This window comes from Toxoplasma gondii, chromosome VIIa (assembly GCF_000006565.2).
Source record: "Toxoplasma gondii ME49 chromosome VIIa, whole genome shotgun sequence".
In the NCBI taxonomy this organism is placed as follows: Eukaryota; Apicomplexa; class Conoidasida; order Eucoccidiorida; family Sarcocystidae; genus Toxoplasma; species Toxoplasma gondii.
Window position 1 is genome coordinate 2,601,022 of NC_031474.1, and position 24,089 is coordinate 2,625,110.

At 52.8% G+C, this 24,089-nt stretch overlaps 4 protein-coding genes across 4 annotated transcripts; 2 read left to right on the forward strand and 2 right to left on the reverse strand.

Annotated features, from left to right (window-relative positions):
• Positions 1-1,277: 1,277 nt before the first annotated feature.
• On the forward strand, positions 1,278-6,489 carry GRA7 (dense granule protein GRA7). The gene has a single exon (XM_002367572.2). The coding sequence runs from the start codon at positions 3,403-3,405 to the stop codon at positions 4,111-4,113; it is 711 nt and encodes a 236-aa protein (XP_002367613.1). The 5' UTR covers positions 1,278-3,402; the 3' UTR covers positions 4,114-6,489.
• Positions 6,302-16,821, forward strand: TGME49_203300 (hypothetical protein). The gene is made up of 11 exons (XM_002367571.2): positions 6,302-8,182; positions 8,766-8,922; positions 9,449-10,876; positions 11,700-11,754; positions 12,559-12,729; positions 12,856-13,004; positions 13,535-13,636; positions 14,214-14,399; positions 15,124-15,210; positions 15,631-15,801; positions 16,216-16,821. Exons 1-11 carry the CDS (start codon positions 6,615-6,617, stop codon positions 16,345-16,347), a joined length of 4,206 nt encoding a protein of 1,401 aa, XP_002367612.2. The 5' UTR covers positions 6,302-6,614; the 3' UTR covers positions 16,348-16,821.
• TGME49_203290 (hypothetical protein) lies at positions 16,406-19,839 on the reverse strand. Its single transcript, XM_002367570.2, has one exon. It carries the CDS (start codon positions 18,464-18,466, stop codon positions 17,474-17,476), a length of 993 nt encoding a protein of 330 aa, XP_002367611.1. The 5' UTR covers positions 18,467-19,839; the 3' UTR covers positions 16,406-17,473.
• TGME49_203280 (hypothetical protein) lies at positions 19,267-23,966 on the reverse strand. The gene is made up of 4 exons (XM_002367569.2): positions 22,832-23,966; positions 22,170-22,308; positions 21,432-21,683; positions 19,267-20,665 (listed from the first exon to the last, which is right to left on the reverse strand). Exons 1-4 carry the CDS (start codon positions 22,900-22,902, stop codon positions 20,549-20,551), a joined length of 579 nt encoding a protein of 192 aa, XP_002367610.1. The 5' UTR covers positions 22,903-23,966; the 3' UTR covers positions 19,267-20,548.
• Between the last annotated feature and the right edge of the window lie 123 nt (positions 23,967-24,089).

Genomic DNA, 24,089 nt, shown 5'->3' on the forward strand with positions numbered 1-24,089 from the left:
AAATATAGCGAACACGTTCCCGGATGAACGCTTTTCGAAAGCGAGTGTGGCTACGCAGCAACCGCTTGGGCGTGGCTGTCTGCACCGAGACCAGCGTCAGACTACATTTCTGACAGCGTCATCGGGGAAAAGCCGACTTACTGTGTCGTCTACACTGTGTGTCTTCTGTTCGGTTGGGGACGTTTTTTGCGTCGACTCACAGGTACGGCACATGGTGTGCATGCCACTAGCTGAACTCCAGTATCGAGTGTTACCAACGATGGCCCAAGGCCGGTCCTCAGGTTTGCTAAAGTGGGTCCGCCCTGGAGAAACAGAAGCCGAAACTCTGGAATATTATACACAGCTTACCAGTCTTCTGTGCAACCATCTTTCAGCCTGGACCGTGCCCTTGGCCATCTCCGCACAAAAATCAAAGAAACGAGGGAGCTGGGGTCAGCCTCGCCCAACAACGAATCCGGAGGGGAGCTGTCAGATATACTGCACATCTTCTCGAAGTCCGTTTCTCCGACCTATTCTTCTTCCAAGTGTCTTTGCTTGTGAAGTTGAAGCATGTGCATGCAGGGAGCACGTTGTCGTCTCTGACAACGATCCGGATTTTTGAATTTGCCTGTGTGTGTTACGAGTAGCCCTAATACCCCGCTGTTTTGCTCTACCACTCCCATGATTCAGCGCAAATTATCCCAGTGTCCGGGTATAGATTCTTAAGTCGACAGAACCGAGTCGGGGCTGTCAGTGCCCAGAATAGATTTCATAGTTAGGACTGAGAGAACAACTAGCAGCTTGATCGTCTCGCCGGGCTCACGCGTTCATGACACATGTCCACATCTTCTGAAAATAGTGGCGCAACCCAGACAGTTCCTACAAGACTCTGGAGTGAATCTTCTGGCACTTAAAAAAAAGCTAGTCATGTAACCAGTGGTTGAATTCTGAATCCCTTTCTGTTCAGGTGCCATTAACGGGATGTTGCACGTCGATAGAGTGACAAAAACTGCGTCCTTTTCGAAGTAAACACAATTCACTCAGTATTTTTACATTCCACAGATCACCGAGACGCAAATCGACAGCAGTTTCGCGTACACTATTAGATATTCCACGCAGATTTGGCTGTAAGCATCTGGTGGATAGGAGTCGACTGACAGGGCGCGTTGATCATTTGGAGTGACCCGCTGCCATAATGTAGCGAGCACGTCCGTTGTTTAGTTGTCTTTCCAGGATTGTTTCAAGGGCAGATTAAAAACCGATTCTACGTGCAGTGCCAGCGCAGAAACTGACGAAGCCGGTAAACATGCCAATATTTGGGTGGCGCGCGGGGATCGACGCAGCAATTGAAACCGTGCTTCCGGAATTAGTGGGAAACAATCGTGTGCACTTATAGCAACGCACTTTAAAAACCTTCGCCAGCTGTGGAACTACGCTTCCAACCGGGGAGAACGCGTTGTCACTGTTGTTCCTCCCGGTGCAGGCTGCCCATGGCCTCTTGGGGTGGCACTAAGTAAAGTCTCATTTCTTCTCGCGTTCGCCTCCCGGCTCATGTCGATAGAACACTTACGTGTCTGTGCTTAGTAGTGGAGGGGTGACGGGAGGTGACACACGCGGAGGAGTAACGGAAAGGCAGCTATCACTGAAGCCACAACTGATTATGGAGTTGACCGGGGAAACCCGGTCCCCATGTCTTTCCATGACCCGACTACAGCCACACAGACATATACCTTTATGCGAAAGACAGTCGACTGTTTCGTGGGTGTTAAAAACCGTTAAAGGTGATGTTGAGAAAGATTCGGTCTTCCGCGTCGCTGTCAGGTGGGTCGAACAACCTCATTGATTTAACTCGAAAAGGAAGCATTAACAAAGTCCGCTTGACTCATATGAAGAAACGGAGAAACACTGCAGCATTTCAACGCTTGTGCTATCTTAAACGTTCCTGAATGCACCCTATTTGTTCCTCTTCTTGCTTACTACAGTGTCATCGAGATCCATATTCTATCCTTCTTGCGTTACTTCCCTCTGCCTTCTACCTTTCCTGTATTTCTTTCGATTTGTTTTCTATTCCTTCCGACACTTCCCACCTTATTGCCTCTCTTTACTACTCGTGGTTCTCCCCTGTGAGGTTCGTGCATCCAGAACCTTCTGTCCTCCGCTGGCGGTCGTCGACCGTTTTTACACCACACGCTCCACTGTCATATTTCCTTCGGTCTCGCTTCATTACCCTTCTCCCTGCGAATTTGAACCCTTAACTCCCTCTGCTCTGTTTTTTCTGCACTGCACCGCCAGCCTTTCGCTCTTGTCATAGTTGCAGTTGCTTGAGAGGCAGTTCCCATCCGGGAACACCCCGCCCCCTCCCAAGGCGAGACATGACAGCTGCATTATGCCATCCTCTGGTGTAGGAGATTCACAAAAAGTTCAGGAAAACAGTGTTTCCGAACAACGGTTCGTCCCCGCTGCACTGGCCGGCACACTTCCACTCCGCCCTTACCCTGCTCCGCTTGTAGCTCGGCTGGGCTACGACTGAGGACAGGGCTCGCGACATCGATCTCTATTGAACAACTTCTGAGTAACTAATTGCACATCCTGGAGGGTTGCATTTCTCTTTATCCGCCGTCTTTCCAAGTGGCCAAAGTCGGCGTTTCCCCTCCCCCTACGCCCCTCGTTTTTTTCACACCCTTGGCCTGTCTTGACGGTGTCACTCGACGCGTTGAGAACGGCAGTGTCAAAGTGCTACGCGATCGGTAGAATTTCGGACAGTGAACCATTTATACGGAAGCAAAGAATGAAGTCAACCATGTATAATATCTTAAAAGCAGTTGGGTAGGTCGAAGCCACCCCACCTGGAGTTGTGTCCCGTTCGCGCCTGCAGAAACCCACGAGCCCGACAGGCGTGGCTGAAAATCCTCAGCCACGGGCAAACTGGCTGCACCGAGTAGAGCGCGGTTCCATCGTCAGCGACGAGGTTCGACGTTGAGACGCCGAGATCCCTTGGCCTTTCGGGCACTCGACAGGGTGGTTTGAAGTGGAATCTCGGAACGAGGAGACGCGCGTCTCTAGAGAGACCCGCGCCACCGCCCGTGACGAACCACGAACCGCGGCGAACGGCGAGCTCACCGGGTTTTCAGAGACGCGCGAGATCCCTGATTTCGTTTACCATTGACGCCCGCCGCCGTCGACGTCTTTGGAACGTGTTTCACGTTTGAGTTGCACTGTTACTTTCTTCGGATTACATTCTTCCACTAAAAGCTGGTTTTGTCCAGTATCCATTCGTCGCTACCGTTGCGCAGTCACGTTGAATTTTGCAGCGGCAAAACATCTTGTGTAAAATTCGAGTTTTGTTGATGATTGAAGTACCCTGTATTGGGGCTTGCTAACGTTTTGTATTAAAAGGGTTTACTGCGGCGTCTCATTTCCAAAATGGCCCGACACGCAATTTTTTTCGCGCTTTGTGTTTTAGGCCTGGTGGCGGCGGCTTTGCCCCAGTTCGCTACCGCGGCCACCGCGTCAGATGACGAACTGATGAGTCGAATCCGAAATTCTGACTTTTTCGATGGTCAAGCACCCGTTGACAGTCTCAGACCGACGAACGCCGGTGTCGACTCGAAAGGGACCGACGATCACCTCACCACCAGCATGGATAAGGCATCTGTAGAGAGTCAGCTTCCGAGAAGAGAGCCATTGGAGACGGAGCCAGATGAACAAGAAGAAGTTCATTTCAGGAAGCGAGGCGTCCGTTCCGACGCTGAAGTGACTGACGACAACATCTACGAGGAGCACACTGATCGTAAAGTGGTTCCGAGGAAGTCGGAGGGCAAGCGAAGCTTCAAAGACTTGCTGAAGAAGCTCGCGCTGCCGGCTGTTGGTATGGGTGCATCGTATTTTGCCGCTGATAGAATTCTGCCGGAACTAACAGAGCAGCAACAGACAGGCGAAGAACCCCTAACCACCGGCCAGAATGTGAGCACTGTGTTAGGCTTCGCAGCGCTTGCTGCTGCCGCAGCGTTCCTTGGCATGGGTCTCACGAGGACGTACCGACATTTTTCCCCACGCAAAAACAGATCACGGCAGCCTGCACTCGAGCAAGAGGTGCCTGAATCAGGCAAAGATGGGGAGGATGCCCGCCAGTAGGATATGGGGGCTAATAAAAGTGAGTAGGAGCTCGAGGACAGTGTCCCGAACGCGCCTGAGAGGCAGACAGACACAGAAGAGTGAAGAAAAACAACATGGTATTACGTGCGGTGAGTGTTTGCTGTCACGTGTTTTTTGCGCCACAAAGACAGCTTGTGTTGTATGCATGGGATCGACAGTTCATGGACGGCGCTACCCAGAGAGGCGGCATTTGCGTACACCGTGGGTCGTCATGAGTACCGGGACATCGTGTTCGTGTTTATTTGTTCATGTCGAAGTGCACTAAGACACGAGACGAAAGGGTGGTTCCGTCCCTGGCAGCATCACGTAGTGGTTTCTTTGTCGAGAACAGCGGCAGTCCGAGGCCACTTGAGACAGGATGTTTGAGTGTATACAGACAACGCGGTCACAGCATGAGGCAAAGCTGTCTAAGCAGCCATTTGCGCGAGCGAAGTCATCCATGCCGACTGTGTGAGCCTCTTTAGTTACTTTGAATGAGACAGAAACTAAGGCTCGCAGCAGGTCTGAATATTGCGAATAATCTACTTTTAAAACCCGGGGGAGCCTAGTCGTTGGGCGCGTGGTGCTGAGGAGGTTGGAAAAGGACCCGTATGCAGGTAGCTGGTATTTCTTGCAGGGTGAAGGATTCTCCATCTGTTTTGAGGCAGTCCAACGTTGGTTGCTTCAAAACAGACGAAAACACGCATGATCGTTCCTTGCAGTGTCAGCGGGAGTGTTTACCTCTGGTGGATCCTACCAGAGTGGTGTATCGTGTCGTGGCGGGAAAGTCAGAAACGGAAGTGGACGGTAGATGAAGTTGTAGTAGCGAATGATGTGAGGCCGCCTTTTGAAGCAGGAACTTTCCTGCCGCGTCCACTTCTTGCTAGGTGGCAGTAGAGAGCACTCGATCTCGGAACAGAGACGCACGTTTGCGCGCTGCAATCCAGCTGACACATTCGAGAATACATTGCTGAGGCTGGATTCACTACAAAAGACGCATTCTTTTGCTATGCTAATTTAGTACTTGCGTTTCTTGCTCTACTGAGATTCGATGTTCCGTCATTAGCCTTTACGAACAGGACGACACAAGCCGTCGTGAAAGGACTTTCGCGCAAGCACCTGCCGCTCACAGGAACCGTCTTCACCTCCGACATTGCTTGAGACTGCTGCCAGCGCCCCTCCGAGCACGGCTACTATCTCTATTTCTTCTTGGTCAGTGCGACTGCTGGTACATGTGTCAGAGTATTCGAATGCTGCTCCTTCCGAAGGGACCAGCGCAGCCATTGGCGGACCGTTTTCTACGCATAGTATGGGTGGATAATCCAGAACTGTTCCTCGCGCTCGTTTTATGCGCGTTACCGCTTCTCGTCTTCAACTCCTATCAAACACCATCGACTTAAGACGCATGTGCGACGAACGCCTGTGCTGTTCACTCTCTACCTGCTGGACTCTGTGCCCCCTATGGTGCTCGTGTTGAGTGGGCGCAGGCACAGTCTCGCTCTCCGGCCTAGGCAGCCTTCGTTGTGATGCGCGGTGTCAACTTTCGAAAGGTGGTAACGCGTTTCTTCTGACATCTACCGTGGCTGCTAGACAAAAAATGTAGGGGGAACCGACCCGGAAGTAAGGAAAATTGCCTTGTCCGAAGGAGAGACACAAGTCACCTGCCTCTTCCCGCGCCGCCTTTTTTTCGCTGGCCGCGCGACGGACGAACAGCATTGCTCTTTCGTTGTCGAGCCGGTGGTCTGTCGAGACCCGTTGTGTTTTGCAGCCTCGGGTGTGCATATCTGTGGTGCATCGCCGCTTGCTTCTATCCCGAGAGCAGCCAAGCTAGCGCGCTGAGGAACCGAGAAAAGATGCGTTTTGCGGAGGGGAGAGCGACGAAACCTCGACACGGAGAGGTCCTTTTCTGGTTTGTGAAGCGGGTTCTATGTCTCTCATTTCCGTTGTGTCTTCCAAAAGTGGGCAGAGACTTTCTCTTCAAGTTGTGTAGGCAAAAGACTCCCTCAACCGTAGCCGTGTTTCTCCTTCACCATCGAGTCCGTCGTGCTCCTTGGTCACCACGCCACTTGCCCGGCGCGTTCAGCAGACTCCGGGTTGGAGGTTCTTTTAAACTCGGTAAAGTAGATGCAGCAATGCTTGGACCGGCCGCTTTTCTTTTTCTCTTCATCCCTTTTCAAGCAGTGTGTTCCTCGCAACGCACCCTTGTGTTTTATTCAAAAATCCTCTTCGCGTAGCCGCACTCCGACCAGATCGTCGGTGTCTTGCATGCGCCGCAACGGTCCTTCCATATGGTGCCTGCGACGTTCCAGCAAATTTTCCTTCCTTCTCGACGTAGTTCCCGTTCTCCCTCTCGCTGTCGATAGACAGGTCTCTTTCCGGGGAACCCTGCCTCGCTCCCCCCTCTAATCTGCCTCCTCCCTTTTTTCCTCGTTCTCCCCCAAAGCCCTGCTTCCACCCGATCCTCACTCGCTCTCCCTCCTCTCCCCTTCGCTCTTCCTCGCATGGCGGGTGTTCCTCAAGACACGCAGGCCTCTTCTGCCTCAGCGTCGTCGCCTCCTTCCCAACGCGACTTGGAGAGGCGGGCGTGGACTACCGCCGGCGGAACCGGCGAGCTGGCTCCCGCCCGGCGACCGAGCCACCCGAGCGCGGATGGAAGGAACGGGTCTCCTTCTCTGGCGCCCTCTTCCGCGGTCGTCTCGGAGGGAGAGGGCGGCATGACACACTCTGTCGTATCCTCTTCGACGATGCCTTTCGGTCGCTTTTCTTCCCTCGCTTCCTCTTGTCAAGACAACGCAGATGAACCGATCTGCTTCCTCCAGCCCGACCAACAGCAACACTTTCTCCTCCAGGGGCGCCTGGTGGACGACACAATCTCGAGACCGGCGCGCTCGCTTTTCTCGCTCGTCTCAGGAGCCGCGAGCGACGACGCCCCCGCGCCTCATCATGCAGCAGCCGCGGCGTCCGCTGGGGTGTTCGTCCACCCCAGCGGCGCGTTGCAGTCTGCAGAGCCGGGATCGACGGCCAACCGTGCCGCGGAGGCGGCTGGCAGCCCATGTCTTCGGCAAGGCTCTTCGCTCTTTTCCTCGGCGTCTGGCGCCTCTGGGCGGAGTTTGGGCCTCTCACGCTCAGTGGAGAAGATCATTGAGAGCGGGGAGGTGCAGATGGACGACATCGAGCCGGAGCAGGCGGCAGACATTTCCAAGGCGCTGCTCCTCCACACACAGCACCACCATATGCTGCTTCAGAGCGAGAGCCTCCCGCGAACACCGCTGACCGTGCACCCGCTGTCACCCTTCCGGCAGAAGGAGCCAGGCGCCGAGAGAGGCACGCCGACTGCTGGAGGCTTCGCCTCTGCAGAACGCGGGACTCGAACCTTGAACATCATTCGCGAGGTGTACGAGGGATACCAGTCTTCGTCGCCTTCTTCCGCGAGGCACCTCTCCGAGGACGGGAGAGGAGGCGAGGACGGGAGAGGAGGCGAGGACGGGAGAGGAGGCGAGGACGGAAGAGGAGGCGAGGACGGAAGAGGAGGCGAGGACGGGAGAGGAGGCGAAGCCGAGGCTCTGATGAAGGCCTCACCCAGAGACGAGGCTCCAGAGACCGCGGAGACGCGCAGATCCACCCACGAGCGGGAGAAAGACAAGGCAGTCTCCGTGCACGCGCGTCCAGGCACTGAAGACGAAGGCAGCGGGGCTTCGGGGCAACTCTCGGCTCCTCGAGAGTATCGACAGGCGGCGAGTGATGCTGAGAAAGGGCACAGCGGCGCCCACACGTCTAGCAGACAGGACAGGGAGGACCGAGGCGGCGGCGTTGCCCTCCCGTCAGAGACGGAGGAGGAGCAGGAACGGCGGCTGCTGGACGAAATTGAGGCACGACTGACCCAGGATGCCGAAGGTTTCCTTGAGGGCGCGAAACTGGAACTGGAGGATTTGCGACTGAGTGCAGAGCGAGAAGTCCTCGCTCTCCAGTACATCCCCTTCAAGGCAGATCGCCTCCTCGCGCTTCCCACCAGCTGCCGGGAGAGCCTCCTCGGCATCTTCGTCTGTCTCTGTCTCCAACACATTGAGAGGTGAGAAATGCAGACACAACATTCACCCTTGGGTGTAACAAGCAACGCGTGACCGGAGGCAGAGAGGGTCGTCTGCAGAGGGGGAAGACAGTGAAGAGCCGACAACGCGCATGCTACTGTCGTATCAGCATCCACCATCCTTTGGTAGTTTCACTTCTGGCTTTTTTCTGTACCTCACACGGTCTTCCTCTCTCCTTATCTCTTCATCTTCGTCGCGTTATTTCTGTGCACGCCCCTCTCTCTTCATTACTCTCTCTCTGCCTTACACACTCTCTCTCTCCGTCTCGCTGTCTCCCTACCTCCCTCCCCTTCTCTGTTTATTTCTCTCGCTCTCTGCCTTGCTCGACTCTCCTCTCTCCGTCTCTCTTCTTTATTTCGTTTGCTTCGCTTTCGTCCAGTTTCTTCCTGCTTCTGGAGTTTCCTCGCCCTTCGTTCATGCACTTCCATGTCTTCCGGATTTCTCAAGAGTTCCTTCGTTTGCGTCTCGCTCACGGTTTCCTTCTTTCTGACGGCCTGCTGCTTTTCTCCACATCGCCTTTGCGCTCTCTCTCCTCTCTCTAACTCTTCTGATTCTTCTCTCCAGCCTGAGCCCTGAGCTGCAAAGCCAGGTCGCGGAGTGGAGTCTTATTTTTCTCCACACACTCGCCACCCCCCAGGTGCTGAACGTCGACGCGAATGTGGAGAAGAGTCTCGTTCGTCCTATCATTCTGCGGGACCGTCTGTTAAAAGACGGATTAAAGGTAAACTCCAAAGCAGGTATATCGACGCGATTGATCATCCCCTCTACCGGCTGACACACTCTGCATGTGGATCGGGAATGAAGAGGCACGTAGACATGTATACATTTGCACAAAGTACATACATGCATCCATATATATATATATATATATACGTACATACATGTACACACATACACACATATCTATGTATCTATCTATCTATCTATCTATCTATATTTCTATCTATCTATCTATCTATGCATGTATTTATATATGTTTGCCTGTGCAAATGTGCGGAGCTACGTGATGTCTGTTGGTCATTTGAGGCTTCTACTGTTAACGGTTACGTCGTTATTTTTCGTCTCTCTCTCCCCTTCCTCACTCGTTCCTCAGTCTGTTCTTGTGTTTTTCGTTTCACCGGCATCTTTCCTCTGTCGTGTTTCCTTGTCTCCGTGTCTCTCTGGCCTCTGTCGATTCTCCGTCTTGTTCTTCGTTTCTCTGCACGGTCTGCATGCGTACCTCCCTGCGGCTTCTTCTCCGTTTCCAGACTTCGGACATCCTGAGTCCGGCGCCGTTGGTGAAGGTCGTGGCGGACGCTTGCGAGGCGATGCAGCCGGAAGTCAATTCGATTTTCAACACCCTTCACTCAGAGATGTCTTGCTTTGCTCACCTAGGCATTTCTCAGGACTCGGCACCTGCCTCGCCAGTCGCGCCCGGAGCAGCTGGCGCCCAGCGACCCAGAACCAGGTCGCAGTCTCCTTCGTTCTCTTCTTCTGAAGCTGCTGACTCATCCGCCGGAGTCGAGCCGCGCCGACGGTCGAGCCGGAGGGACATTCTGTCTTCGTTGCCCGCGGCGCCGCATGCGCAGTACGCGAGAGAGAGACAGGGAATCATGGACGACTCTGAGGAAGACGGTGCGAGGCCTTCGGGCGCTCAGCGAGTCGAGGGAGTTGAGCCGCGCGGAGTCGCGGCGTATGTGTACTCTTCAGGTTTGCGGCGGGGGTCGGACGCCTCGGACGCGGAGCGAGGCGCGACCATCGGACTGGGCAGACGCGGCGAAGAAGAAGACTCTTCCTTCCTCGAAGAGGCTGGACAGACTGTGAGCGAGCATCTCCGCAGGCGCTTGACAGTTGAGCGGAGAAGAGAAGAGCTGCATGCGCGGCGCCGGGAGGCTGCAGAGAGAGCGGAAGATGGAGGAGAGGAGACTATGGAGAGAAGCAGGCGGAGAGAGAACGACGAGGAATTGCTCAGCTCGCCAAGGGAGAACGGAGAGCCTGGTGCACCACCGGACACTGCGTCTGTCGACAGAAACAGCGAGTCGCAGACGCTTGCCTCGTCCTCGGTCGCTGCCTCCTCTCCGTCTGTTGGCTGCAGACACGACTCTCACGCGGTTGTTTTTACGTCGGTTGCGGCGCATCCTTTGTCAGGAGGGTCGTCTCCGCTCTCTGGTTCTGCGCGCACTGAGGCGCCGCATGCAGCCGCTACCCTGCGCGTGTGTGTAGAGAAGAGAGAGGAGGAGGACGAGGCGCTCGTGGCGGCCGTCGGATGCGTGGAGGAGAAGGAGAGTTTCGATGAAGAAGGCAGTGGCTGCGAACTGCAGCTTCCCGAGGAACAGGAACAGATGCTGAACCCCAACAGTCTGCGCTCGGAGCAGCCGACGCGCTACAACTTCCCCGCCTTCTCTCGCGCGCAGAGCGGTCGAACGAGCTGGAATCCGTCCCCCTGGGAGAGACGCAGTCCCGAAGGAACTTTCGGTTCTGAGGACGGCGCCTCTGCTCTCCTGCCTTCGTATCCGCCCTCCGCAAAAACTGTGCTTCTCCGCGAGCTCACCACCGCGCTTGTCACCAGCGGGTCGTTCGACGCTCGCGTCCAGTTCATGCTGCAGGTCTTTGCAGTCGACCTACTCCATCTCAATCCTCTCATCCTCATTCGCCTCGAGCACCACCTGGCCGCCGACCTTCTCGATCTACTCAGAGTACGCGGTCTTGCTTTGCCTGCTTTTCTCTTTGTCTTTCTCTCCGACTCTGAGGCCTGTCTGCAGCCTCCTGTCTGCTGGCTTTGTCGATGTCTCCACTGCGACGGTTTCCGCGTTCGAGTATCGTGCTGACGCCCCTCCACAACGACTGGACGCGTCTTCGGAGTACCCTTCTAGTCGTGTCTCGACTTCCTCAGAGGAAGATGCTTCTTCGTTCACTCTCGTTTCGCACTTTCTACTTGTCCCTCAAGTCCTGATTCGTTTCTGCGAACCTGTGACGGCTCTCCTGGGGTTGAAGCGACCGCCGCAAGCGCAGGTTCTCTTTCTCCTCTTTCATTGTCGCGAATTAAAAACTCGACAAAGTTCTGCTTGCTCATTCGTCGACCTCGGTGTCGCCTCCGCTTCAGAGCATGTTTTGAGTCTGTCTGCCATCTGGGATTCCCTCTGTATCCTTGAGTACAACCGGATACGAAGACGAATCTTCCAAGCTAATGCAAAGCTGCCGAAATGTTAATTTATTTAGATACGTATATCCAAACAGGCATTCATCTGTATATATCTGTATCTGTATCTCTCTCTCTCTCTCTCTATATATATATATATATACATACATCACGCGAAAACCGCCAAGAGATGAATGAATTCGCATGTGCGTATGAAATACATATACATATATAGATATAGCTATGTTGACATGTAAACATATTGATTGCATGTTGCATGCAAGTCGAAATGAAATATGTTTCAAGAAGTGTATTTGCACTTCGTGTTGAAACTCTCGACATATTGGCTGCGAACTGGTCGCTTTCGGGTGTACCTGCAGGCGAGTACGAAGGAGGGTGCGAGGCAAAAGACGTGGAGGCGACTGAAGATTGCAGGTGAGAATTTGCAGAGGCGAGAAGCGCCGACGCGCGGAGACAAGAATACATCGAATGGCATGCGCGGTCCTGGCGGCCCAAGTTCTCAGAACATTTCAGGTTTCTCTGAACTTTGGTGAATGCGTCATTGAGTGCTCGTTTCGAGAAGAGGATGTTCGACTCTTCTCAAGTGTAGGGAAGTCTAAATCAGTGACCAATGTCTCAATTGTCAACAGAAAGTGTCTATATATCGATACTTGAGTGAAATGAAGTTTGTTTAACTGTGGAGATCTGATTCCGGCCTGGGTTGTGGATTCTTTCTTCGGTGTCTATTTGCTTTGGGTTTTCTCGTCTTTTCCCAGATTTCTCTGGACTACTCTGGAGTTTTCAGCTCTCTCCTGACGGGAGCGAAAACGCGCTCTCTCTGCTGCTCTTCATCTTTTTCCGCGTCTTCTGACAGTCGCCTGTCGTGGGCTCTTGTCGGAATCTTCGCGGCGGCCTCTCTGTGTTTAACTCAGAACTTGAACGTTTTGTAGATGCAACAGAGAGAGACGTCTCAGAGTCCTTTATGCGCAGACCTTGTTTATCGACGAAACGCGGAAGGGAGTTCTGTCTCTCTACATGTACGCAGGTCCTTCCGTAGGTATAGACACACGCGCGTCATGACGTTAGTATATTCATTTCTTTGTCATGTATTTGGGGGATGCAGTTATGTTTTTGACGGTTCCCGTTCGGCTCTATATTGTGCGTGTCTAAGGCAGGAGATAGACCTGAGCGTCTCTTTCAGACTGGCAGCAGAGAGGAAACTCTTTTTTTTGCGTGTAGGTGCCGCAATTGGAGGGGGAGTTTTGGTAGCTCTGACAGCCGGACTTGCAGCTCCTGGCATCGTCGCGGGGATCGCGTCCCTGGGTTTGGGAGGTGCAGGAGTCTCTGCCTTCCTCGCCTCTGCAGGTGGGATGGCCGTGATTGTGTCGCTCTTCGGCGCTGGAGGCGCAGGTAAGTGAGAAAGGCGAGAAAACGAGAGAAGCAAGGCGTGGAAAGCAGACAGGGGGAGAGCGACGACGACGCTTTCCGCGAGAAGACCTCGGCTCTTCCCGTGTCTTTCTGTGCGCGTGCCCTCAGGGCTCACCGGGTGGAAGTACAGCCGGCGAATAGCAAACATCAAGATTTTCGAATTCGACATGTTAAACGGAAAGACACCGTCGAGTTTAGGAGTCACGGTGTGTGTTTCTGGCTACCTGCGAACTTTCGACGACATCGCTCTGCCCTGGGTACGCGCTGAAGCGCCTGTGTTTCTTGCTCCCGACAACAGCACGTTCTTGGCCTCCAGAGTTCGCCCTTCTTCCCCACCGTTGGGGAGGCAAACGACACAGGATAGAGCCTCAAGATCACACTTGCAGTGAAGCATTGTTTCCTTGGAGGGCCTTCCTCTTTACGCCTTCAGTGCGTCATAGAGGAGGTGGAGCAGCCTGAGGCGGATCGAGCGCTGAAAGCCGCGAGTCCAGTGCCCTTTTGTGCCGTGCATGAACTTCTGAGAGGACGAAGGAGACATCTTTTCTCGAGACGACTTTCTCTGGAGTAGAAAAAGATCCCGAGGCGCAATCGATTCGGGCGTCGCGTGGAAACGAAGCCTCTTCTTGTTGTGTCCTCTGCTTTTCCTGTGAGCTCGATCTCGTTGCTTCTCCTTAAATCGGCGGTGGTCACGGTTTTCGCTCGCAGTTGCGGCTCTTGCTTCCCGTTTACTTCGCTTCTGGCACTTGACTGCGTGGAAGATGTCTGACCTTTTGTTTTCTTTTTCCAGCTTCAAGGGTGTCCACACGCGTGCTCGGATCTCCTCGCGCTCAAGTGGGAACCCAACATCTTGAAATCCCTCGGAGGCATGGTCGTTCAAATGCTTTCACAGGTGAATCTTTTGTATCTCTTGCCTTCTCCACGCTTGGCTTTCTCTCACTCTTCCTCTTCGTCTCTGCTCGTCTGCTGTCCTCAAAAGCTTCTTCTTTCTCCCTCTGTGTCTGTCTTTCCCTCGCTCTTCTTCTTCTACCATGCTCACGCTTTTCCTCTGCCTCTCCCCCTGTCTCTCTCCTTCTTTCTCGTCCTCTCTCGCCGTTTTCGCTTCTCTCCCGCTTCCTCTCCTTCTTGCTTCTTCATCCCGCTTCGGAAGCCTCTTGCGCCTCTGCTGTGTGTGCCATCGCCTGTGTCAGAATACGTTTGCAAGGTGCAGGTTGCGACGGTCTCTGTCTGCTTCTGCTTCCCCGTCTTCCCTCGTATTTTTTTTCTCTCTCGCGTTTGCTTCGCGACATATCACTCCGGCCGCCTAGCTCGGCGTGACTTCTGTGTCTGTGTCACTTCTCATCTCACGTTTTTTTCGTTCTTTCCTGTGTCCCCCTTTCCTCACCTTTTCTCTCGCCTTCGTCGTCACTCTCTTCCCCACTTTCTGTCTCACATTCTCCTCTTTGCGTCTTGTGTCTTGGTTTCTTCAGGACTTCGCAGTGGCGGCGGGGAAGTACTATCTGCAGCACACTGCCCTGGGGGGCCTCACGTTTGCTCTCTTCTGGCCGATGGCTCTGATTCAGTACGCAGCGAGTCTGGACAATACCTGGAGTCTGTGCAGAGAGCGCGCTCAGCAGGCAGGGCGCCTCCTCGCCGACGCCATCTCCGACACCCAGGCAAGTCTTTTTCTCGACGGCATGCGCATGCAGCCGGTCTTCCGTGGAGTCTGCATGCGCGCATTTCAATGTGGAGTTTGCGTGAGGCCTCTGCCAACGTAACAGAACGAAGATCTTCTAAAGAAAGAGCAGGAGCTTGAACGCCGAGACGCGTATCTGTGTTCTCGATGGAATTCCTTTTCGCGCCACTGATTGCATTCCCCCAAATCAGAAACGGGAGATTACGATCAGGTGCTGGATCTGCATGCAGCGTAAAAGAAGAGTTGATCTCATGAGAACAAACTGAAGCTTTCTGAGGGCCTGACAGAAAACGGTGCTGGTTCTAACAGGCAAAAGTGCCATGCTCATGGAGACGTGAAGGCGTCTCCCGAACACTGACTCCAGACACGAACATAAGCGGTTCGCATAACAAACTGGCGATGAGACGTTTTTCTGTCGAGACGAGGAGCGCGGAGCTGGGCTTGTCTTTTGGGTTTCCGTGTGTTTCTACTGTTCGCTAAAAAGATAGAAAGTGCTCGGCACTCGTGTCTGTCGCAGAAAGCTGTGCCTCTGCGTTCACGTCGCTTCTGAGAATCAACCGTCTGAGCCTCAACAAATCTCCGAGGGATCCCGTGACACTTCGCAAAGATGTATGTTGAAAAGCTGAGAAACTTCAATGCGGCGGTAGTTTCCGATGCCATGTACGCGTGTCTCTGCTTCTCGGACTCGTTCGGTGTCCATACAGGCCGTCGGGCAGCGCCCAGTGAGCTTAGTGGGCTACAGCATGGGAGCGCGCGTCATTTTCTACTGCCTTCAGACACTCTGGAAACGTGTAAGACCAGGAAAACGGCTGGGCATCTCCCCTGTGCTTTCCTCTGCGTCTTTTGCTTGTTCAGCGGGTGGTGGACAAAGTGCCTTTCCCCCTGCCTCTCGTGCATCCTCTCACCGTTGATAATCGCGTTTCTCTGTTCTGTCTTTTGCTTCGGGTCACTCTTCTCCAACTTGCTCTCCTCTACCGTTTCGTATTCTTTCTCTCCCCGCTCCTGCGAAAAACTCCTCGCTGTTCTTCTCCTCTTTCCGCTCTCCTTCGCTTTTTCTCTCTCCTTGTTCGTTTTCTCTCCCTCCGTCGTCTCGTTCCTTCCTGCTGTTCTTCTCTTCTTCCTCTTCTCCCTGTTCATTTCTCGTTCCCCTCTCGTTTCTTGACCTTTCCACTCTGCGTTTTTCTGTTCCCGTTTGTTTCCTTTGCGCGCAGCGGAAGCTCCACGTTGTGTGCGACTGCGTGTTGATCGGTTTGCCGGCGAGCTTGAACACCAAGCAGTGGTCTGCAGCGAGAGACGTTGTTAGTCGAAGATTGATTAACGTGTATTCGCGCTCAGACTGGCTACTGGCCTTCCTCTACCGATGGATGGAGTGGGGATTGCAGGTGAGATGCGCCGGAAATAACACTCTTTCCACGGCTGTGCAAATTTCCTCTCCTGCGGGGTGCATGTGTAGGAACGAGACTTTGTAAAGGTCACAAAGAAACTGTATGAGTTCCTGCTCATTCCACTATATATATATATATATGCGTCTTTTATTCGCACATTATCGGAGCATGTCGTATATTAGAAAAGTCTCACTTGCACAGGCTCACGAGCTTCTTCTCGTTCGACACGTCATTCCTTTCGTAACATTCGAGCGTCGAACCTCTTAGGCGCGGCATGCGTACATACTTCGCCGGCCTCGCTGTTGGACAGACTCTGTCTCTTGTCGCTTTTACGCCCACCGTTCCACTGTGCCTTTTTAGCATAACCATTCTACTTTGTGTTAATATGCAACTGCTTCGTCTTGCGGACAGGTCGCGGGGCTCGGTCCTGTGAAGAACGTTCCCGGTGTTGAGAACTACGACGTGACAGGTCTGGTCAAGAGCCATGCGCAGTACCCGGAGATGATGCCTGACATTTTGGCGTTTATAGGCTTCGACGCGTAATTTGATATCCCAAAGTCGAGGATTTTTGTGGAAAAGCGCTCGAACCATTTCTGTAAAGAAACAGTTGAAACACCGACTCTAACTGACACGCGAACTCTCTGCGTCGCTAGACACTTGCAACCCGGTGGTGGCGGTTCTGCAGGCGGTGATCGGACGGAGTAAAAACGTGGGGGAAAATCCAGGAATTCCACAGAACACAAAGCACGTACTTTCTAAAACACACCCGGTTTCACGGGCGAGTTGTAGCCGCTGGAAATTTCGCCGTCGGCGCTTAGAACGGGGAGACGCGCTCCATCGTTCGTAAGCCGACATTTGCGCTTTATCCGACCCTTTTGACGACGAGAAGATTTTACATCCTCGAACTTCGGACTACAACGAACACGAGGACTCTGGTGAAAATTCAGAGATCAAACACGCGCATGACCTCATGCTTACTCGCAACGAAGTCCACCCTTGCCGGCGAACCGCGCGGCGGAACTCTTACGCAGCATCCATGAATATCTTGTCACATAAAAGAGAGGCGACAGGATTTCGCCGAGGTACTTTAGAAAAGTGTTCCCTTGATGTCTTCCAGTGAACGTGCCTTTCAACCTCACCAAGAAGTCTAGAGTGTAGCGTCCTACAGGCAGCATTTCCAGACTGCGTCAGCAAAGCTCGGCCACTAAACCCTGTCGCGCTGGTGAATCCTCCAGTTACAACAACACAACGGTCACTATCTATGGATCGACCGGTTCCTACATGGACTGTCGCATTCCAGAGCTACGTTTCGAGCTGTGCCGGGGCAGTCTTCATTACCGCGAATGTGGAGACTTTGCGTCCCACCCGACTGCAGTGAAAGTGTGTGTTGAAAGGAAAAAGTGCAAAAGTCAATTTCAGGCCGTGGAGACTCAAACAACGAGAGCTGCAATTGCCTCCCGAGCACGCCGACGGCAAACCGGCGTCAGCGAGATCTGGCGCACCGCGGACTCTCGAGTGTTGATGCTTCTGACGCCAGGCAAAATACCCAACGGTGGACACGGAAAACGGCTGCCTCACACGACACACAGACTACCCGTTCTCCACACTTCAGAGAAAGGACTGAGTGTCACGGCTGTACTAATCCCCGTTGCACACAACCGCACCTCGGTCACACGGCAGACGCGGCCCGTGTCGAGTTCTCTTTGGCTTTCTTTTTTTCTTCCGAAGACTCCCGCCGCTGCAACAAGTAGAAAGTCGGGAGTCTGCGCCTTAGAGCCATCCAGAGAGTTGTCGCCGCGAGAGCGGCCTGCATAACTGAACCTGCGAGACGCGGCCGCCAGATGTCACCACCGGTAGATCGGGCTCGAAGCTGCTCGGAGACTGCGGCATGAATAACTGAGGCGAGAAAAAACGCGCCGATCGCCTCTAGGAAAGACATCTTGCCTTTGACGACGTATCGATCGCAGGGGTATTTCTTCTCTTTCCCTGCGAGGCGAGTGCACGGTGCAGAAGGTGAACTGCGCTTCGTCTTGTCGACGGCGACGTCGTCGTCTGTAGCTCCCTTCTCCGAATTTCGGCCTTGCCCCTTGTTATCTTCCACGTCGATAAAGAAAAGAGGAAGTTTTTTTTCTTCCTTGGCAGCATCCTTCAGCACGTTTCCCCTGCTTCGTTTCCTGAACGCTTCTTCGACATCGTCTCCCGAGGTCGTGTCTGTCGACTCCGCTGGAATTCCGTACGCTTTGTACGGCGCCGAAGCAACTGGCTCATGGCCTGCCACGAGCACAGTGGCAAGTACAGCACACCCTATCGAAACTCTCCACACCATTGCTCTACCCGTAAAAACGAAAAAAGCACAGGAGCATCCTGCGTCGTCTCCCGAAGTCGGAAACCCGAGACGACGCGCGAACTCGCTGAACAGACCAACCGCGTTTGCCTCACGAACACGTTCCACGCTCTGGGCAAGCAACGCCACGTGCGATCGCGGGCACCCGAACGACGAAAAAACTGTTTGTGTGGACGAAAGAATGCGGATAAACTCGAGAAAGTCACGTTCGAAGACAAGTGCGTCTGGGTCGGCGACTTGGCGTGCAAGGGCAACGACGCAAATAGTCTGGATCGCTGCGTGTCTCGTAGCCGGGAGAAACAGACAACCAGTGTTCATGTTGCTGCCTTCGCCTTCCGGGGAACCTGCTCAACAGAAAGGGCGAAACGTGATGGACCGCTTGCAGGCGTCGATGCGACGCTTTTTCCAGCCACTGAGGGAAACGTTCGTCTCCCACGGTTTGCTACCAACACTTTGGTGTAGCCAACAGGCGCAAACATTGCGTTTTATCTCCGATATCGGGGCTTTTTCTGAATCACGGACGAAACTCGTGAGTAGCAGCGCCACCATCCGGGAGACATGCTTGTGTGTGGCATTCGACGTTCGATGCCTGTCTGGTCTTCGAGTTTATCCTGTAGACACGCCGATCGGTCAATGACGCTGGGCAAACACATTGCAGGTGAATCCGCCCCCAGAAACGAAACACTTGCAAGCCACAACTAAGTGCGACAAGAGACGTGTGCCCAGGCGTTTTCCAGATTGGGGAAAGTGTCTCGGTACACAGGCTGCGGCAGGTGGCAGAGAACGAACGGCGCTCACTCCACCTGCCGATGACCTGGGCGGCCGGTTAACAAGGGGCTTTAGGAAATCGAGGAAATGAGGAACTGTGTCCTCATCAGAACGTTTGATCTGAAAAGAAGATGAACTCCAGTGACCGACTGGGAAATGGCCGCTTCATTTCAACGGCACCGAATCGCAGACCGGATGTACGGCCAAACACACTACGATACAAGACTGCCGAGATATGTAGGTCTCTAAAAGAAACATGGACCCGCGACGGGATAGGTTTCACCGGAGAAACTCCAACATTGCGAGCAAAATTATGTGTCTCTTGAACAGGAGTTTACGTAGCTGTAGGACAGACGTTCTGTCGCGTTTAGTGGCCTATGTGGGGTGCGCGTCGATTCTCGACGACTACGCTAGGCATACGCGTGGAAGTTGTGTAGGGCATTTTCCTTTTCCCGTCTGCATCCATACGGTTCAAAGCGTGCGTGGCTACGACAACAGAGCCTCTCGGTCTTCATTTCTCGACGCATTTCACTCTGCACTATTATGTGCTAGCCACGATTAACGAGTCTCCCGTTGCGCGAGTACTTTCGCGGTGAAATAGCTTGTTCTACGGCGTAGTCAAAGACTTGGCTACGAAACCTTTGCGACAACAATAGCTGCCGGTAGGATTCGCTTTCTGCGTCACTCAAATGTGACAGACTTTGTTTCGCCGCTTTCGATATACACTGTGACACCTGTGGTGACCTCTTCTTGTATGCCTCCAAACATTCTTGAAAACGAAGCGTGCAACTAATGGCGCCGAGGCTCCTTGCGCTTGACTGCAGTCCATCGATTTCTGTACGCCGGTGAGGTTTAACCGCGGGACCTCCAGTGACACCGTGCACACGAACGTGTGCAAGTGTATGTTTCTTCGAAAGGAGCTGCGCAAGCATGCTCTACCAAATGCAAGAGTGGTTCTCGACAGATGGTTCCACTGTTTCTGCGGCTCCTCTTGCTCTTGCAAACGCGAAATTCCGATTCGCGGCCTCCGTAGGTTCCCGGTCTGTGTCCCGCCAAATGTTCCGCCCTTCTCCACTGAGGACGGCTATCGTTTGCCAAACCGTCGCAAGTAGAAAAAATGGTTGAAAAATACAGTCAAGTCTCTCACACATGCGTCTCGTCTGACGACGCACGTTCCAGTATCTCCAAACTGCCTCTACAACCTGGCTTTGCGCTCTCTAAAACTGCCAACGATCTCAAAAATGAGGCGCCTCTCGTGAGACGACCTCAGTCCACAACGCAACCGCTTGCCACGACGCTTGCACGTCCCTCTTCCCTATCGAGAACGCCTAAAAACGCATTTGAATCTTTAAACGGAAACCTGAGAACTCCACACTCGACAGAAGCCAGCAGGCAACGCTTTCGGCTGCCGCGCAGTCGGGGTGTATAGACACCCGCTTCTTCGCAAACACACATCCTACGAACAGGCACAGTTCAGTCACTGTCGCATGTTCGACAGTCCCGGGCGGAAAAAAAAAGGGACCCATGCACCGTTCGCCTGTTGCTTTCTCTTGCACTGAGATCGTGGGATGGAACAGCAACGCGATGTGCATGCACAGAAACTTCCAAATCTTCGGGAATTCCGGTCACGCTCTACGCACTTTCGCCAGCGCGGGCCTCGTTGAAGAAGTTCGACAGCCGATACGGATTGTTCGAAGCAGTGCATGCAGTGTCGCTTCTCCTTGAATCTTTGCGCCGTGAATCGGACTTCTGCAAACACGAAACAAAGAAAAGAAAACACACATGACAAGGCGAAAAAAGCGAATTCCGCACATGCGTCGAGTTCGCCAGTGGCCGTACAAGAGGATTTGTGCGCTTTGCGCGAAAAAGACACGCCTCGGATATTTTACCTGAAACGCAATTCTGCGACGAAGAACGTCTCGGTCTACCTTTGGATCTGTCTATATGCAAGCATCCATGTGCAATCGATACACGTCTACATGCAGTTAAAAATATCTCGCCATATCGGTATCTCTGTATACTTCGGTGTATTGAGCTGTTTATATCCCTCTATCTTTACCTGTCTACATCTCAACATCTTTATAAGACTCTCGTTATATGCATCCGTCTGTATTCATTTACCTTTGCCTATCTGCATCTGTATTTGTGCATGTAGCTCAGTACACGTATCTGTCTAAATCCATCTGTTCCGATGTATCTGTAGCTCTCTGTGTGACTGCATCTATCCTTCTGTGCCGATCTCACAGAGTTTTCCACATTTGGTGTCGAAGCTTTTCGTCAGTTTTTCGACGTCCGCCACAGGACATCTTGCTTGCCAAGCAACTAGACGAGATGCGAGCACACCCAGCTGTAGTCACAGGATTCTGTGAAGATTCCTACGTGCATGCGAACCAATAGTGAAATCGTACTTTCTCCACCCGTGAGCATCCAAACACCAGTCCCGGCGAGCTCCCTAGAGACGCAGGAAGAGAACTCGAGACCAGCAAAAAACTTTTTTCCACGCCTCGCGCCTTACCTCGCTCTTTCGTTTCTTCTCCTTCTTGTGTTTCTTCTTCTTCTTGTCTTTCTTCTTCTTTTTCTTCTCGCTCTTCTTCTTTCCACTCTCTCTGTCGCTGTCGGAATCGCTGCGGTCTGAGCTGCCTGACTCGACGTCGCTCGAGTCGGAACTCTTTTCGTCGCGAGCGCGTTTCCTTCTCTGTTTCGCCTCTTGCCGCAAAAGCTCCAAATGCTGCTTCTCTTGCTCTTCGATCTTGGAATTTCGGAAGCTCTGCATGCAGGGCAAAACTCGCGCACAGAAGACGCCTTCGACTGCACATACAATCGTTGAGGCTCATGGACTGGAAACCGTGCAGAGTCCAAAGCGAATCTGCGGCTCCCAGCAATGTCGACACTCTGCAGGTTCGAAATCTATCAGCACAACTGGAAACAGGGAAGAAAGCGGATGCAGCGACACCGGCAAGCGCCACTGCGCAAGCCATATCGTACATACTTCACAGAACAGATTGGCCTTCATCCTCAGATGGCGCGGGTGTACAGCAAGAGGAAGAACCGCCTATCTGGAGAGGGAGACCTGGCCTGCTGTTGCGTTTGCCCTCGGAAGTACGAATCCGTTGAAAGTACCTTTGACACGATTTGGAAACGCATGCAAACAGGGCGCTCACTGTTTCGCGACCTGCCTCGATGCCTCTCTGTCTCCAGCGAAATGCGGAGGACCACAACGGGAACTTTCACACAGATGCGCTCAAATCCTCACCTCCAGCTGCCCAGAGAACTGCTCGTTTTCGTAGCGCTCAAGAAACTCGTTGGCGCTCTCTTCCTTTTTCTTCAGCATCTTTCGAAGTTCCTCCCAGGTGGGCCTCGAGTCTCTCTGCAGCTTCTCCATCAGAGACGGGCTGCAAAAGCCGCAGAAACGAAACATAAAAATCACCACACATCACAACTTACAACCGCTTCGACAAACACCTGCCTCTACAAATTTAAATACATTCACCCTTATATATATATGGATATATATATATATATATATGTATATGGATATATATGTATATATTTGGCATGAAAACGTCTCGGTATCCCTACAGAGACTTAGAAGACATGTGCATGCAGATATGTATACACGCACATTCACCTTTTCGAAACAACGGCACAGACAAGATAGAACTGCAACGGAAGGCTTTCCACTGAAACAATTCAACCTGTAGGACGCACTCAGTTCATTTGTATTTTGCCTTCGATCATCTGTGTCCACGCATCTAAAATCGAATATATCCATATATATACACACAAATATATATATATATATATATATATATATGTACATATACGAATATATATATATATATATATATATACGGTAAGCGATGTATTTATGGATATGCTTGTTTTGAGTTTCTTCCAAATTCGTAAAGACCTCACCCGGAAGAGACGACCCTCCTGATGGGATTGAGGACCATGCCCTGGGGCTTGAAGCCCCGACACTTGACCATCGTTCTTGGAGGCGCGAAAAAAGAGAACAAAGAGAGGCGGCGAAGAAGACGAGGATCGAGAAAGCGATCAACGCGCAGAAGAAAGGAAAACTCGACCCAGACAACTACAAGAGGCCAAAGGTTTGCCAAGGAAGACGGTGGACAGAAAGGCGGAGCAGGCCCTAGCGAGCGACGCGCTGACAGAAGAAAAGAACTGTCTCCTCAAATGCCCCGGCTCTCGACAGAGAAGCGGAAAAGGCAGAGGAAAAGAGAAGAGAACCTCCCTGCCCAGAACAAGTAAAGCGGAATGCGAACACTCACGGCGCGCAGCCTTCTTTCGAGAGAGAGCTGAGAAGAGACATAGTAAAAAGTCGTCTGCGTTGAAGACGAACGCTTCTCTCGCTTCTTTCTCGTCTGCACAGTCAGAGGAAAACGTCCGAGAGGGAAAAACAGGAGAAAGACTACGGCAGTTCTCCGTCTCCGTGAAGCAGGTCGCTCGCGCCCTCCTTCCTCGACAGAGAAGAAAAGTGAAGCAGAGAAGAAGAGCCCAAGACAAGAGAGCGAAGGAAAGAGAAGGTATCCGCGAGAGAAGCTTTTGTCCTGTTTACGCAGAGAGCACAAAGACGTCTGTCTCCCGGGATGCCTGCGCGAACAGAGGAAGCGAGAGAACGGCCACCGCTCTCTTCTCGGTCGGCTTCACGCTCTCTGTGACAAAGCATAAGAAAGAGGACGGAGACCCGAGAAGCGAGAGAGGCGTTGAAGTCTACAGTGAAGCAACTCGAGAGACGAGGAAAACGCTAACGGACAGAACATACCGAGAGGAAAAAGCAGAGAGAGCCGAACAACGCGAAAAACGAGAACCGCGAGAAAGACAAGAACCGCGAGGAAAACGAGAACCGCGAGAAAGACAAGAACCGCGAGGAAAACGAGAACCGCGAGGAAAACGAGAAATTACGGTGAGGTGGCGAGCTCTCGCTCTCAACCTCGACAGTGCGAAGAGCCGAGACCCGCTCCAGAAATGGACAAGAGTTCAGAGGAGGACAAATCAGGAAGGACCAGAAAAAAATCAGAGACGAGGGAAAAATGAACTGAACAAATACACCAACATCGCCGCAAAAGCGCACAGTCAAAAAAGTTGCAGCACCGCGTGCATGCGTCGGAGCCGAGCTTGGCGATGGACCTGTGGAGAGAGATAAAAAACTTCGGAC

Coding starts and splice junctions, on each gene's coding strand:
- TGME49_203290 (XM_002367570.2), bottom strand. CDS start 18,466: ATGAACACTGGTTGTCTGTTTCTCCCGGCTACGAGACACGCAGCGATC.
- TGME49_203280 (XM_002367569.2), bottom strand. CDS start 22,902: ATGGTCAAGTGTCGGGGCTTCAAGCCCCAGGGCATGGTCCTCAATCCC. Junction 22,309..22,831: donor AGGAGGGTCGTCTCTTCCGG/GTGAGGTCTTTA, acceptor CGGCTTTTGCAG/CCCGTCTCTGATGGAGAAGC. Junction 21,684..22,169: donor AGTTCTCTGGGCAGCTGGAG/GTGAGGATTTGA, acceptor CCCTGCATGCAG/AGCTTCCGAAATTCCAAGAT.
- GRA7 (XM_002367572.2), top strand. CDS start 3,403: ATGGCCCGACACGCAATTTTTTTCGCGCTTTGTGTTTTAGGCCTGGTG.
- TGME49_203300 (XM_002367571.2), top strand. CDS start 6,615: ATGGCGGGTGTTCCTCAAGACACGCAGGCCTCTTCTGCCTCAGCGTCG. Junction 13,005..13,534: donor ACGACATCGCTCTGCCCTGG/GTACGCGCTGAA, acceptor TTCTTTTTCCAG/CTTCAAGGGTGTCCACACGC. Junction 15,802..16,215: donor GGATGGAGTGGGGATTGCAG/GTGAGATGCGCC, acceptor TCTTGCGGACAG/GTCGCGGGGCTCGGTCCTGT.